Source organism: Cricetulus griseus, chromosome 3 (genome assembly GCF_003668045.3).
Source record: "Cricetulus griseus strain 17A/GY chromosome 3, alternate assembly CriGri-PICRH-1.0, whole genome shotgun sequence".
NCBI lineage: Eukaryota > Metazoa > Chordata > Mammalia > Rodentia > Cricetidae > Cricetulus > Cricetulus griseus.
In genome coordinates this window covers 186666582-186683289 of record NC_048596.1, presented here as the reverse complement: position 1 = coordinate 186683289, position 16708 = coordinate 186666582, and the positions used below count along the sequence as shown (strand labels likewise).

Sequence of the window (16708 nt, the reverse complement as noted above, 5' to 3'; positions counted from 1 at the left end):
CCTAACTGACATCCTCTCTCAGGGGGTCTGGATGGGTCCTATGCTGGTTTCCCAGCTATCAGTCTGGGGTCCATAAGCTCCCGCCTTGTTCAGGTCAGCTGTTTCTGTGGGTTTCTCCAGCCTGGTCTTGACCCCTATGGTCATCACTCGTCCCTCTCTGCAACTGGAATCCAGTTCAGTTCAGTGTTTAGCTGTGGGTGTCTGCTTCTGCTTCCATCAGCTGCTGGATGAAGGTTCTAGGATGACATATAAGGTAGCCTTCAATCTCATTATCAGGGAAGGGCATTTAAGGTAGTCTCTCCACTATTGCTTAGATTGTTAGTTGGTGTCATCCTTGTAGATCTCTGGACATTTCCCTAGTGCCAGATTTCTCTTTAAACCTATAATGGCCCCCTCTATTATGGTATCTCTTTTCTTGCTCTCCTCTATTCTTCCCCCCACTCAACCTTCCTGCTCCCTCATGTCCTCCTCTCCCCTCCTCTTCTCTCCTTCTCCTTCTCCTAACTCCTTCTCCCCTCCCCCCATGCTCCCAATTTTCTCAGGAGATCTTGTTCCTTTCCCCTTCTCCCGGGGTACTTGCTTTGTTTCAGAGCAATGACCAACATCATGACATGAGGGAAACCAGCCAGAAATTAAAGGGCACATCTTGTCATGTTCCACTCGCATATATAGGAAAAGCTAACCTACAAAGTGAAGAGTAGTTAGTAATCTTTTGCAGGAAAAGGGAGAGGTAATGACTGAAAATGGACTTAAGTAACCTTTCAGGAAATCACCTTACACACATAATATATACAAATACACAGATGCAACACAAAAGTTTTTTATTTTATTAAAGAAAGCTATTCTCCTTGCAAAAATATTCATAAGCGCACACACCCTTTATAACACTTCTCTGAGAATTATTGAGAAGCCTTACCAATCAAGGACATAACTCAATGTTAACAGACAAAACAGCAAGGCCATGTAGATTCCCTTCCTTTAAAGATGGGTAGCAGTAACAGTCGTGATGATAAACTGAGCCAACATATATGCACATATATATATATATACATATATATGTATATATAATACTTGAGAAAGAAGTAGAAAAGGAGACAAATGAAGAATTTTTAATTTTGTGTATATACGGAGGTGTATGTGTTTGTATGCACGTGTGTATGCATATGTGAAGGCCTGGGACCAATGTTGAGTGTCTTCCTCTAACACTCTCTGGGGCCTCTTACTGAAGCTGGACCGGATGGGGAGAATGTCCGGCCAGGGAGCTCCATTCATCTTCTTGTCTCTGCCTCCTCAGCTCAGGGTTATAGATGCTTGCTGCTGTTCCTAGCTTTTACAGCAGTGGTGAGGATCTAAATTCAGATCCTCATTCTTTTCCAGGGCAAGCACTTTACCCACTGAGCCACCTCCTTAGCTCTCGAATACAGAATGTGTATCAGAAATTCATTGCCAATAAGCAATGTAAATTCAATGCTTGTGTGTTTTTGTGGTGCTAGGGACTGAATACAGTCCCTAGCTAGGCTAGGCTAGTGCTCTTCTATTGAGCTACATCCTCAGCCACACTATTTCACCAGGCTTTAAAATATATAATGGGAAAATAATAAAAAAACATAAAACAAATATTCAAGGATACAGGGATACAAGGATAGCAGCTAAAAGAGATGAAGGTACAATTTGTCTTCCAGCAAACACTGAGTTTCCAGTACGTGCCAACCTCCTTTCCACATGCTGAACACACAGCAGTGACCAGAGCCCTGTCCTTGCAAGGCTTTATACTTGCTCATCCCTCCAATTGGAATGCCCTTTTCCGAACCTTGTATGACTTGCTTCAGTCATCTGTCTAGCTCAGAGAGGCTTTCCCACAGCTTCCCACCTAGCAGGGCAACCAATCTCCCCATTCTCTCATAGGAAATATTTCTGCATGTGAAGAGGTGTAAGAAGGAAGAACAGTTTGGAGTCAATGTGCAGCCCAGTAGAGGAAGGCAAAGAGGCCGTGAGGGAGGCAGGGAGGATGCTGTCAAGCCTTAGGATCTGGGGGTCAAGTTTAGATGGTATGAGAGTAATAGAAGTCACTGGTAGATTTAAATAGGGGACTAACATGATCTCGTTTACATTTTAACTCCATTCATATTTAGTGAATGTGTGTGCATGCACGCACATACCTGCAAACACGTGCTTACTGTGATGTGTGCATGGAGGCCAGAGGACAACTTGTGGGAGTTGGTTCTCTCTTTCTACCAGGTAGTACCTGAGAATTGAACCCAGGTCATCACAGTTGATGGTACGCATTTTAACCACTGATTCTTCTTGCCAAGAGACCTCATTTACATTTTTAAACAACATTCATGTTGTACTGTAGATTACTGGTAATGGAGAAGATAGATAGAAACAGAGGATAGAAGGCAGGGGAGATGGCTCAGTGGATCAAGCCAAGCACTTGTTACACACCAGGCAGACACGGTAGCCATCTGTAACCCCAGAACTCAGAAGGCAGAGATGAATGATCCCAGGAGTAGGCTGGCTATCTAGACTAACTAAGTTTGTGACCTCTGGATTCAAGTGAGAAAACTTGCCTTAATGAGTAAGGTGGAGAGTGTGAGACCCCATGTCAATCTCTAAATGCACATATATACACACACATGTGCACACTCCCCTCCACACACACATGCAAACACAGGCATGCACCTGCACACCATACCATATACATGCCAAAGAAAGAAGGGAGGGAGGGAGGAAGGAAGAGGCTGTTTCCATGGTTGCTATTTGGACAGTCTACATGCTGACGGCTGGACTGATGGTGGTGAAAATGGTTTGACTGAAGATATACTTGTGAAAGTCAAGGAGTTCATAGTACTTTCTCCTGGATTTTGAGAGAGAGAGATTAGAGATAACTCTGAAGTGCAGCCAAGAAAAGAAGATAAATGGGATTACTATCTGCAGGAGGCAAGAGGGAAAAGAAGAAACATAGGGTCTGACAGACAGAACACAATTTTGTATTTTGATCTCCAACATACCAAGTTTGAATTGTCAACTGAACGTGGAGCTGAATATATGATCTAGAAGGCACTGACATATGGCATGAGATATAAATGTGAAGCTCTGCACCAAGAACGTGGGCTAGGAATGTAGTTAGTGGAAAAGCAGTTGCCTAGACATGAGACATCCCATGCACCTCCTCAGCACCACCAACACTAAATACATAAATAACGGAAGAGATAAGAGGATCCAAGATGCCATCCTCCTTGAAAAGGTCACCTAAGGCACAGCTTCTTAACCTGAGGACAGTATCCTCATATGGGGGTCACATGATTGAATGTAAGGGGTCATGAAAAAACTTGTGAGCAGTAAAAGTTTTCTGAATGCATGACCCCAAACTGGTTCCAAATCAAACGCATAATGAACCTGAGGTGTGTCTGGCAGCAAGGGCCTGGGCGGCGCCTCATGCCTCTACTGCAGCCTGGGCTCTAAACACCATGCGTACTCATGAGACAGATGCTCATGCATCACACTGTGGTTGCTGTTGCAGCATGCCATGTCAGTGCAGGCTGCCTGAAACACTGCAGCTCAAATTCAAGACTATGCTACGCTACGCTACGAACTGCAGTGCCTTTCCTGGATATGTAACACTTTCTGTATGGAACACTTTATAGACATGGTTACTTGCAGAAAAGGGAGGCCTTTAGTATTGTCCTGCAATCACTCCCCAGCATGGAAGTGTCAAGTCAGTGCACGTCTGGACTAGAAAGCATGATTTTTAAAGTCTTGCTCCCATTGCTAATTTGAGTTTCATTTTTAAAAAATAGACATAGGAATTTTGGCTTGGAATTCAGATAGCATTTCTAATCATTTCTGAATGGCCCTAAACAGGCTTCTGCCATCTTGTGCTTCATATTTACGGTATATTCTCAGCACCAAGGATTATGACAACAAAATATCAATCAACTCTGGAAAATGTTGACGATCCTCTCCATCCTGCAGTTTAAAAATCATTGAAAGATAAACAAGCACATCCATCCAATTAGTATGTAAATTTGCTTTCATATTTAATAAATAATTAAAATTGGGGCCCAGCAAGATAGCTTAGTGGACAACGTCACTTATTGCCAAGCCTGAGGACCTGCATTTGCTTCCTGGGACCCACAGGATAGAAAGAGAGAAATGACTCCCGTCAGTTTTCCTCTGACCTCCACATACATGCCATGGCATTATGCATGCACATGTACACACACAATAAGTAAATAAAATGCAATAAAAATCAAAGCAAGTGATAAAATGGGAGAGATTTAAATATTTTTGTATGTGCATAGGGTATTATGTGTGTATCTCTCACTGTATGTGTATCTATGTCTGTGTCTGTGTGTGTATGGTAGTTCAGTGCATATTCACGTGTTCTATGGCACATTTGTAGAAGTCAGAAGAAATTCTGGGGTGTCAGTTATTGTCTCCCACCTGTGTCAGCAGAGAGGGCCTCTTGTTTGCTGATGTACCTGGCAGGCTAGCTGGCCCACAAGCTCCTGGAATCTTCCCATCTCTCCTCTTAAACTTGCAGTGGGAGCACTGGGAATACAGTCATATGCTACCATGCCTGCCTTTACATGGGTTCTGGGGATTAGAACTCAGATCCTCACATATGCTCAGCAAGTATGTTAGCCACTGAGGCATTTCCCTAGGCCTGTTTTACGAACCCATCTTCTATGCCTATATAACCACTGTCACTTAACATTTTCTCAGACAAAAGGGGTCATATGTCAAAAACCAATGTTTAGAAGTCCCTAATCTAGGAATAAATTTAGGAGAGAATGAAGATTTTCAGGCAAAGAAGAAAGATTCCACAAATAAAGTCAGAAAAGCACAATCGGTGTGATCACTCAGACTCTAGTGGATTATAGGATTCAGAGAAGAGACATGGCTTCAAATGACCGGAGATGACCAGAGTCTGCTGGACTGGACTTAAGAGAGACAGACACATAATCCAAAGGAAGGGACACAGAGGACAGCCTGCTCAGTGTCATTCCAATAAAACAGATGAACACAAAGTTAAAAGTGGGTTAGAGAGGAGATGCCAGGAGCAGAGGAGCAGACAAGGAAGGCCCAACACATCCATAATTGATGTTCCTAAAGGAAAAAGCTCAGAAGAACATGAAACATGGTTCAAATTTTAAGAAATAAACTTCCTGCAGATAAAACAAGAACACGGTGACACGGGAAAAACTCAGTCATGTCTAAGTAAAGTACTGAGCATGAATGAAGAAATCAGAATCTGAGAGTGCAGACTGGAATGTTAATGTGTCTGTGGGGTGAGGGGTGAGCTGGCTTTCCAAACAACTTCTGTGAGCATCATTTAATGCCAGAAGATCATGAAGGAAAATATCCATGGGCTTGTATGGGAGAGAAAGCTGCAGTTAAATAAAAAGGCAACATACAGTCATTATCAAATAAATAAAGCCGAGATCTGTGAGTTCATCTAGAAGGGATTAATGGAGGCCAGTAGTCCCCAAATGGGAGAGAAATCGTTCAAACCCGGAGCACAAATGGAAACCACCAGGTGATCTGGGGGAGTTGGGGGGATGCAATTCAAGGAAACCTGACTTTCTCATCCTTCATGGCAGTGCTCAGTGCAATACACTAAAATGTGATACATTAAACTTGCCAACAACACTGGCCTGCTCTGCCAGTCCCTCAGAAAAGAGGAAACAAACCGTGACAAGGGAGAGTTAGCTCTGGAAAACACTGTTCCTGCTCAAATGTGAAGGGTGCTTGTTGGGGAAATAAAATGCCATCATCAAATAAAGACAGCAATGCTAAGAACAGTGTGGTTTGTGGGTCTGAGGCAGCAAGAGCAGAGACTTGAGAGATCCATTCCCATGTGGAATGCAGCTCAGATAACTCAGGAAGAGCTGAGAACCCCTTTGAGAGGGCCCCAGCTGCAGTCACCCCATTAGTGGAGATTCATATAATAATTTATGCAGAAAAATGAGGCATATAAAAGTAGAAAACATGCTGGGCATTAGTGGTGCACGCCTTTAATCCCAGCACTCGCAGATCTCTGTGAGTTCGAGGCCAGCCTGATCTCCAGAGTGAGTGCCAGGATAGGCTCCAAAGCTACACAGAGAAACCCTGTCTCGAAAAACCAAAAAAAAAAAAAAGTAGAAAATATGACACTTAAAAACATTTATTAGTTTTAATTTTATGTTTATGTTTTGACTGCATATATGTCTGTGCACCATGAATGTGACTTGTCTCCAGAGGCCAGAAAAGGGCATTGGATCCCTGGAACTGTAGTCAGTTATGAGTCACCACATGGGTGCCAGAAATGGAACCTGTTTCTGCAAAAGAAACAAGTATTCTTAACTTCTGGGCCATCTCTCCGGGTCCAAGCCCTTCTTTTTTTATAATTATTTGTCCCTAAAGCCAAGAATATGTAGTCTACACTAGAATAAAGAAACATGAGACATCAATATCTTTTAGGTTGAAAGTTCCTTGGAAATGGGTCAAAACCAGACATCAAATGCCTACTTTCCCTCTCTCCCTTCTTCAGGGAGGAAGGACGTGACACGAGGGAGGTAACTTTATTGGACTTGGCTGATATAATTCTTGGAATTACTCTTACCCTGTAAACAATTGTATTGAATACTGATCAGAAGTAACTAAATAAGAATTACAATTAGTCAAAGGTGATTTAAAGTAAGGTTTGCTCTTATTAACTGTATTAGCACTATGATAGCAGGTCATAGAGATCAACAGCTAGGAGAGGAGTGACAAAGTTGTCCTGGCCAGGGCTAGCCTGGCCTAGAAACCACTTTCTATTTAGCACCTATTGTCATGAACATTTGTATGGTCTATTCTCGGCTTGATGTGCTTTTTAAAAAGATTGTATTTTGATTTTTAATTATGTACATATGTATTGGGGGTATGCATGTGAGTGCAATGCATGTAGAGGCCAGAAGAGGGCGTCAGATCTCCTGGAGCTGAAATTACAGGCAGTGGGAACGGAGCCTGGGTCCTCTGCATGAGCTGCAATTCCTCTTAACCACAGAGCCATCTCTCCAGACTTTGATGTACCTTTTGATGTGTTGTTTCTCCCATATCTAAGAGTTCGATGATCTGTGGGCGGCATATAATTCGTGTGCTTGCCAATTTCTGCTCCGTGGTGAGGGACATCTCCTTCAGGAACTCTGAGGGTGTCAGCTGGAATTCAACAAGAGCCCAGTTCAAACATGGTTAGTCTGAGGAAGTATTCTCCTAAGCACCAGTAATGAATAATTTGTATGTTCAGCTTTCAGGATAATTGTGGAATGTCACTAAGTTCCCTTATAAAATATTGAGGATAACTAAATTATACAACAGAAATCCCATGCACTTCTGAGGTCTTTGTACAGCAACTGAAAGTGACATGCACTAGCCCAGCCCTTAACAGTTTTGAAGGAAGCATACAATGGAACCCCAGAGAAAAATAAGTCAAGGATCTGCACAGGAATCTGTCCAAAGAGAAGAACACTCACGCTCACAAGAGGTTTCTGAGAAGATAAACACACACACACACACACACACACACACACACACACACACACACACACACACACACACACACACAACCCAAACAAAACAAATCAACATAAAACACACGAAACACAACCACTTCCAACCATCAGAGCTGAGGAGCTGGAGACAGCTCTGTTTCTGAACCTACAGATCAGGCAAGCAGAGTGCTGGGGTGTTTAACTAGAGCACATCACACTAAAGGGAGATGTAAACTGCAAAGGATCTCAAAGGTGTGATCCAGCCACTTAGAAATGAGTGACTCATTCACAAGGAGCTGTAAGCTTGGGTCAGATCTGGATCTTGTGGCTGATCACATTCACACCCTGAAACAGAATGCTTTACTACTTACCAATCTTACGAGAAAACACAGGTAACTTGTCATTTAAATAAAACTAGCCCAGCAGAGAATTAGCTGCCCCAACACATCACTGTTGTGCAGTTATGGCTGTTGTTCTAGAAAGTTCTTATTGTTCAAGGCCTACTTTACATGCAAGGAGGGTGTGATCATTGGCAGAGTCTATGCCAAGACTGTTTGTAGGAGCTTGGAATAGGTAATTCAGCTGATTTAGGTTAGAGTCTAGAACTCTTCAATAATGCTCATCTCTGTAATTGAACCCATTTAAATGGAGACTCATCTCTAAAATAGTTTTCAACTTGGTTTTAAGTTCTTTTTGACAGGAACACAGATGAGGGTAACAGAGTGTTGAGAGGTGTCAGCAATAGTGTGGTTTAAATTAGACCAACAAAATCTTAAAAACAAAAAGTCAGAGCCTTGTGTAGAAAAGTACTGGCAGCCACCATGAGACGCAATGACTGACTTCATTTTTCTAATTAAAATGCAACTTGAGATTGGGTTTAAAACATAGGGAGTATCATTGCCAGCACTAGACTGGTTTATTACTGTTTTCTACAGCATGTGGTTCAGAATCCAGTTCCTAGCCCATCATTTTTCACTCATTAGAAATTCACTTATTTTATTTTAAAAGAAAACTACCATTCATTCTGTTTTTAATGCTCTGTGCCCTGAAAATTATAAAAACAACTCTTGCCAGTGCATGAATAACAGATTACTAGACTGAGTTCTGTGAGAATCTGATAGTTGACTGTAACTAACCTACACAAATGGCAGTTCATGAGGCTCTATCATTCTGAAAAGTGTGAACTACATGAATGGCAGTTCACGAGGCTCTATCATTCTGAAAAGTGTGAACTACATGAATGGCAGTTCACGAGGCTCTACCATTCTGAAAAATTTGGTAAGTTTATTCACATGATTCCGTTATTCACATGATCCCCCAAGTTCATGAGTCAGAGCCCTGGTGAATGAACTAATGGTTCTCTTGGAGTTTATCTTCCTTCTCTCCACACATGGGTGCTTGCAGCAAGAGGCCATTATCAGATGGAGCTACCCAGTGTTGGACTTCCTAGGCTCCACAACTGCAAGCCAAAACAAACTTCTTTATAAGTTGTCCAGTTTCTGACATTCTGCTATAGGAACAGAAAATGAACTAAGGCAGAAACCCTTATTCCAATTGGTTACCCAAGCCAACCCTGCACCTTGAAGAATCCATGCAACTTAAGACCTTCTCCAGCTTTGGAAGGCATTTGTGCTCTCCAACATGCCAGTGGCTGGTATGATATCAATCAGCGATTCTCTGATGCTCTGAAAGAACAAACCAGCATTGTGCCAAGGATACTGCATTAAATATCTTATACAGAAATTCCTTGATACATTACCATCCGGTTCACTTCCTCCTCTGTGACCACCTTTGGGCTCATGGGTGGCAAGACTTTGCTCTGCAACCCTGTGATCACTTTGGACAGGCGCCTCTGCACAACCCCCATGGATTCCTCGAGGTTTTTATTTGTCATTTTCAGATGTTTTCTTTGTTCACCTAAGGATAAGAAGGGGAGGGGTAGAACAGATATCGGTTACTTCCTGCATACAGTTCATACAATTTAACATGTATGGTGTTTTGCCTGGATGTATATCTGTGTACTATACACATACGGATGCCAATAGAGGCCAAAAGAGGGCGCTGAATCCCCTGGAACTGGAATTTATGGGTGGTTGTAAGCAACCATGTAGGTGCTTGGAACTGAATCTGAGTCATATAGAAGAGTATCCAGTGCTCTCAGCCACTGAGCCATATCTCAAGCTCCAAGTCACACATTATTTATAGCTGTTTCATACATGGGAAGGCTAAGAAAACCATCTTCAAAACTATGTCAAAGTGTGGAACAAAAACACATTAAACTGGGGGTTGTATTCCATGTGACAAGATATATTATCTCAAGGTCAAGAATCCACTTTGGGCCAACTACAGGCTTTTCTGCTGAGGAAGACGTGAAGGAACACACACGCCACTCCCTCAGTTTGGCATGTTTAACCAAACACCATAAACGGACATTGCCCACTAAGGACCTTGTGTCATCTGCTGTTTGATCCACTGGGTTTAAAGATGCCCCTCATGACAATCAACCCTACAAACAGGTTAAACATGAGGCTTCCACTCTCCACCGCTGGGAAGAGAGAAAAAAGAAAAAGAAAATACAAGCAGCAGGAGACAAGAGGGAGAAAAAGGAGGTTCTGGGAATGATTTAAGTTTTATAGTCCTCTTGGATCTTGTAAATGTCATTCGTAAATCCACATGCTATAACATCTCTCCCTGTGTCTTCATGGCTTTGGGGAAGTCAGCTCGGGTCTTGTGATCACTGTATCCCAGGGTGTGCCTGTCCAAGAGATACTCTTGACATTCCAGATATGGGGGCTTCCATCTTGTACAAGTTGGTCGCATGGTCACCCAGGTCTTTGATGAATTTCACCTGCTCATTTCGTAATAGGTCTGGAGGAAGTCACACAGTGGTGCCCACTTTTGCCAGTAGCCAGTTTGTGTAGATCCAGTAGTCACTAGACTTTAGAGTAACTTGTCAACTAAGGCAACAGTGTGGCATCATTTCCCAATTTTTTTTTTTTTTAGTTTCATACACTTGCACACAGCCTATGTGACATGCTTTTTTTAAAAAACAAAATAAAACAAACACAATGGCTCTGCTCTAAACAAATTATGTTTAAAAAAACATACGAAGGGCTCAAAATGACATCAGTCTCATGGTGCAGATGACAGGCAGCAGCCGGTTATGATGACAGGTGATAGATGCAAGGTAATTGGCCAACTCATTAGCATTTTTCTAGGCCACTCTTAGAGGAAATCACAGATGGGGCTAAGCATCCTTACGGTGGTCCAGGAGTGCAGCTGTGCTGTCTGGATTCGTATCTTCACCAATAAAGAAACCAATAGTTACTGAAATTCTGCCGCCCCTGTCAGAAAAGTTTTTATTCTTTTTGATCTTGGTCCTTCAAGTTTGCCTTTGAGTGATTTCATGCAATCATATATCTCTTATGTGGCATTGGTTTCCTCTAATGACCATTCATGAAATTATCAACAAACACAACCCAGTTCTGTGCTTTTCATGCGACTGGTCTCAGGCCTTTGGTGGAAGCATTTCCACTGTGTCTCCTTCTGTTCCCCAAACATCTCTATCTACAGGTGCACTCAGCCAGAGGTCTCTTGGATCTTGTAAATGTCAGAGAGAAGCTCTTCGGGGCAGGTGAGGTCCTGGTATGTCCAGGTAGGTCATACAGCATCAGTATGACAGACAGGTGGAAGGAGATGGCCACTCAGGAGTCCAGAGCTCAGAGCAAGTGCCATGTAACTAGAGAGAGTGGTAAGCAACCAGGCAGGCCCCTCACAGTTTTTTTAAAAAGCAAGCTAAAGATTAAGTTAAGCTCTTAAGTTATTGAAGCTACAGAAAAACATTTGCTAATGGAAAAACCTGGGGAAGATGGCAGGCAAGATCCCTTCTGTACTAGTCAGGGTTCTCTAAAGGAACAGTGCCAACAGTAACACACACACACACACACACACACACACACACACACACACACACACACACACACACACACAGGTGATTGATTAGGCTGGCTTACAGGACATAGTCTGGGTAGTCCAGCAACGGCTCTCACAACGGGAAGGCCAAGCAAGAATCCTACAGCTGTTCAGTCCACAAGGCTGGATGTCTCAGCTATCCTATTCTGGTGCTGGAGTCCTAGAGAGCCGATCTCTTCAGTCTATGTCAGAAGTAGATTCTAATACCCAAGATGCAATGCAACACAGTATAGATGGACTTGCCAGTGAGAGTGAGGGCAAGCAGTCAAAAGGCAAAGCTTCCTTCTTCCATGTCCTTTGATGAAGACTGCCACCAGAAGGTGTGGCCTAGATTTTGGGTGGGTTTTCCTGTTTCAAATAGTCTGATTAAGAAAATCCCTCACAGGCATGCACAGCAGTGTGTGGGTTTAACTGATTCTAGAGGTAATCAAGTTGACAACCAAGATGCTATCACACCTTCCCAAGGAATCTACTAGTAACTGAGCTTCATCCAGGCAAAGAACTGAAGGATTTCAGCCAAAGAACTGACAGTGTGCTTCTTGTGTCTGACTGTTCAGCTAAAACTGAAATGAAGCTGAGGGTCCCAGGAAAAGTATGCAAACATTTTTCTGAGACAGTAAGAAGAATGGAATTTAAGGATGGAAGAGAAAGCAAGAAGTAGACTAAGATCATCAAGTACCATATACTGGCATCAAACTGGCCAGTCAGTGTAAAGGAAGACAAAGGGATTATTACAGAAAGCCTAAGAGACTTAAGTCTGTAATGTCTGTTTCCTGGTATTTGTGTACTTTGAATAATTTCTCCTTTTGAACGCCAGCTATGCTTATGCACTTCTGAAAACACAACACAGTCCAAGTGGTAGGGTACTATTCTGCAGGCCTATCCTGGTATCCTCTGGGTCCTCTCTCAGATCACTATCTGACTTATTGCTGGACAGTCCAGAAACCTACATAGATAACGCTACTGTGAAGTGAACCGTGAACTGGGCCTGCAGCAACAGTATGGGCGCTTAAAAATGGGTCTTGAGAGGCCTGCTGGCAGCAGTTGAACAGGCTGAAGGTGGCTTCTAGACAGTTGAGTCCAGGCAACTGCATGCCTGGAGCTGCATGAGAGGGACCCAGATGGGGGCATTCAGGTGTGTCCCATCCAAGTTGTTAAGACAGGATCTGTGAGGAAAATAAATATCCACTGTTTTAAACTACTCGTTGGACACTTTGTTATGCAGCAGTAGCTAAATAACAGACATTATAAAGGATTTAATATAAAAGAAACTACTGGAGCATAAAGGCCTGAGGTCTGCTCAGCTCTCTCGGGAAGCTCCGTCGTGAAGGTAATAAACATTTCATATCTTTCACTAGCCTGGACATCCTTCAAATTTTATTCAGTGAGGGCAATTCTGTCTTTGAGAGGTAACATTACCAGAAGCAATAAAAAAAAAAGCAGAGATACCATTGTGAGACCTAACACTGTATATACCCATTGTTTATAAGAAGTAGGGATTATAATTCTCACTTAAGAGTGGAATATTTTAGAGGATTAAATAAAATAAAGGAGAAACTCATACAGTGCTAAAAGCCATGCTTCATACTTCAAAACAAAGATATAGGAATAGTTATTTGTAAGATAATGCAAAAACATCTATCAATAAAAGCAGAAAGTACAGAGGTACAGAGACATGCAAGCACAAATGATAGATTTTTTTCTGTTTTTTTTTATTTAAATTAGAAACAAGCTTCTTTTACATGTCAATCACAGTTCCCTCTCCCTCCCCTCCTCCCCTCCTCCTCCTCCTCCCCTCCTCCCCTCCTCCCACTGACCTCTCTATCCCAACCCCTTTCTGCTCTCCAGGGAGGCTGAGGCCTTCCTTGGGGGGGTCTTAAAAGTCTGTCATATCATTTGGAGCAGGGCCTAGGCCCTCCCCCATGTGTCTAGGCTAAGAGAGTATCCCTCTATGAGGAGAGGGCTCCCAAAGTTCCAAATGATAGGTTTTTAATATTCAACTTGAAGGAAAAGGCATGTGAGCTAGACAAAAAAATAAACACAAGTATTTGAATTAGATTTGAACAATATAACTTGTTAATTTCAGGGATGAATATGAGATGATACATCTTAATGATATAAAACATACTTCAAGAGCAAAGGAAACAGTTGTGAAAATTGGTCATATATTAGGGGATAAAAATTGCAGTAAGTTCCATAATCTACAGGTGTTACAAATAATAACTAGATATTAAAAACATATCCCAGAAAAATGGAAACCTTCTGAGTTGGATATAGCTGTTCTCAGCTGTAGTCCCAATTTCTAAGAAGCTGAGGCAGGAAGAGTAACATGAGTTTGGAAAAAGTCTGGATCACATAGTAAACTCCAGGCCAGGCTGAGCTACAGAATGGGGCCTTGTCACAACAAAACAAAACAAAACAAAACAAAACAGAAAACAAATAAAACTCTTATTAATGAAGAAGAATTGAAAATCTGTGAAAGAAACTAACTTACCATTTCTGCTTATGCAGTTAGAGTAACAAAATTAACATGGTGTTATAAAATATACCACAAAATTACATGTTATATCTCCAAAAGTCCAAATATATACATTATATACCCTTACTAATATGACCAACAAAATGTATCCACATATGTTTTGGGTCTTATGTATGTGAACATATGTGCCCGGTGCCCCTATTTTAGGAACCTATCCAAATGATATGTTGATTGAAATATGAGATGGCATACACAATGAGCCTGGCAACCTGTAGAAAGATTTACAGATTATGGCAGAACAGACAGAATGCTCTCCATTGTGGACTTCTGAGCTGTGCAAATGTTTTGCATTTCAAAGAGAACCAAGAGGGGGAAAATCAATTCTTAAAAACTGAAACCAAACCAAGCCAAATGAACCTTTCTGTATATCAAGCTGGTGTTACAAACTCAAGAGAAAACAGTGATCCCAGCTGATCTTAGAACTGCATCTGGACTGGTGTATCCTCCTTGGGATTTGTTGGAAAAACGTGGAAGGCAGCACAGAAATCTTATCATCTACTCAATGGTTGTTTATTGTCATACTATTAGTGATATTTTAAAAGCAAGGATTTATGTCAGTATTGTCAGGAACCAAGTGTCTCATCATAAAAGCTAATTCATTGGAAAAGGTCTTATATTAGGAAGCCTATCTCTTTAAATAAAAACATTTTGGGTGCTGAGGACCAAGTTTGGAGCATACGTATGCTAAACATGTATTCTAGCCCTGAGTGATGCCCAGTCCTGGCTTACTTTCCAATTGAAGGCTCATTGTGGCTCTCCCTTTGTAATAACCAGCTCACTAGTGCAATGGAACACCAGCAGAAAATGACAGTCCAAGAACTGAGATTGTGAACTTGAAATACAATTTACCTCTAAGAGGAACCACAGCTCCTAGAAGAAATGGGTCATTTCAGGCTGGGGGCACATACTGAGAGATGAACCCAGAACACTCTATCATACTATACAAGAAAACTATTAAAGGCTGCCAGGGTGGTGTCAAAGACCAGGGGCAATCTTAACACTGAAAGATTCAAACCCAGGCAGATGTGTGGCTTGATGCACTCCACAGCACCACCAAAAAGCCCATTAACAGAAGCCCAGGCCTAGTTCTAACTAAGCTTCTAGACCCTCCTGCTAGGCAGCCAGAGAGAGGAGGAATGGATGAACAAGAACCTCCTGTAAGAATACAGTGAGGCCAAATTCAGAATGTGGGAAAGTTACAGGAAACAAGAAAAGTTTAGTGGAGCAGTAAATTGCTTGAGGAGAGAAGACAGACTGAGCATGAAGTAAAGAGTCTTTAACCAACCAGGTGCAAGGACAAGTTTGGCTTAAGAGCCTCCAAATGAATAACAAAACATAAAAACCATCATTGTTCAGTGAATTAAGTATTTTTATTTTTTAACTAATTAAGATCACATCAAACCCTATCCATTCCCAAAGCTTAGTGGTTTTGTTGGTGTTAGTACTTGCTAGATATATCAACTAACTTAAAATATACTTTAAAAATTGTTAGGTAGGTTCACAGTGTGGTGAACCTGATTGTTTGTAAGGAAGTTATTATCTATTAGCAATTTTTAGGAAGAATTTCTAAGCAAAGAAAAATCATGTCTGACATTGACCTTAAAACACTCCATAAAAAAGTGTGTATGTGCTTGGAGGGGGGGACGACAAAATGGGGAATGTTGTAAAATATTGAAATTGGCTCATAATATACTTTCTAATATGTGCATGCTTTAAATTTTTCATAATTAAAGACATTAATAAGGATATTGTCTATTGATGTGAAGTGACAGTGTGACCAAGGAAAGCATTTAATTGGAGCTTGCTTATACTTTCAGAGGTTTTGTTCATTGTCATCATAGCAAGCAGGCCACATGCAGGCAGGTGCTGGAGCAGTAGCTGAGAGCTACATCATAATCCATAGATTGGGCATGGAGAGAGAGAGAGAGAGAGAGAGAGAGAGAGAAAGAGGAAAGAGAGAGAGAGACTATGGGTTTGCCATGGGCTTTTGAAATCTCAAAGCTCACCCCCAGTGACATACTTCTTCCAACAAGGCTACGTCTCCTAATCCTTTTAATCCTTTCAAAAAGTGTCACTCCCTGGTGACTAAGCATTCAAATATATGAACCTATGGGAGTTATTTTTATTCAAACCACCACAGATGGGGAGATGTCTCAGTCACTGAAGTGTATGTTGCACAAGCATGAGGGCCTGGGTTTATTCTCCAGAACACAACACATATAAAAAAAAAAAAAAAAAAAACAGGCACAGTGGCACACACTTGTAATCCCAGTGCTGAGAAGATGGAGACAAGTGGATCAAATAAAAACAAGCTACATAATTCTAATACCCAATGACTTGGTGCAGAGTAACCATTCCTAATCTAAAGGAGCATTGAGATGATAGCAAGGAAAAGCTGGAGCCACTAAATGAAATTATTAAATGCACTTCATTGCATTTATTTGCTTATGAACCTATGTATAGCTCTGGAATACAAGCTCCTTGACTATAAGGATCACAAATAACATTGGCATGTGGAAGGGATTCAGTAGACAATTGACCAACTGGATGGGATTAAATTATGCTCAATCAAAGAATTTTTAGGAGGCCCAGCCATCTCTCAGACGAAATACTTCAACCTTTGCTTTGTCTTCCTTAACTTAAATGTCAGCTTGATTCAAATTCTAGTGTCTCTGCCTAA

General features: G+C 41.7%; 1 protein-coding gene across 2 annotated transcripts in view; it reads right to left on the bottom strand.

Moving 5' to 3' along the window:
• Positions 1 to 9428, bottom strand: part of Hydin (HYDIN axonemal central pair apparatus protein) — a 323803-nt gene extending 314375 nt beyond the window's left edge. For both annotated transcript variants that reach the window (XM_035442673.1, XM_027405997.1), the window contains exons 1-2: positions 9277 to 9428; positions 7060 to 7185 (exon numbers count right to left, since the gene is read on the bottom strand). In XM_035442673.1, the coding sequence (XP_035298564.1) occupies positions 7060 to 7185; positions 9277 to 9411 (261 nt within the window). In that variant the 5' untranslated portion in view covers positions 9412 to 9428. The remainder of the gene's footprint in view (positions 1 to 7059; positions 7186 to 9276) is intronic.
• Positions 9429 to 16708: the final 7280 nt, after the last annotated feature.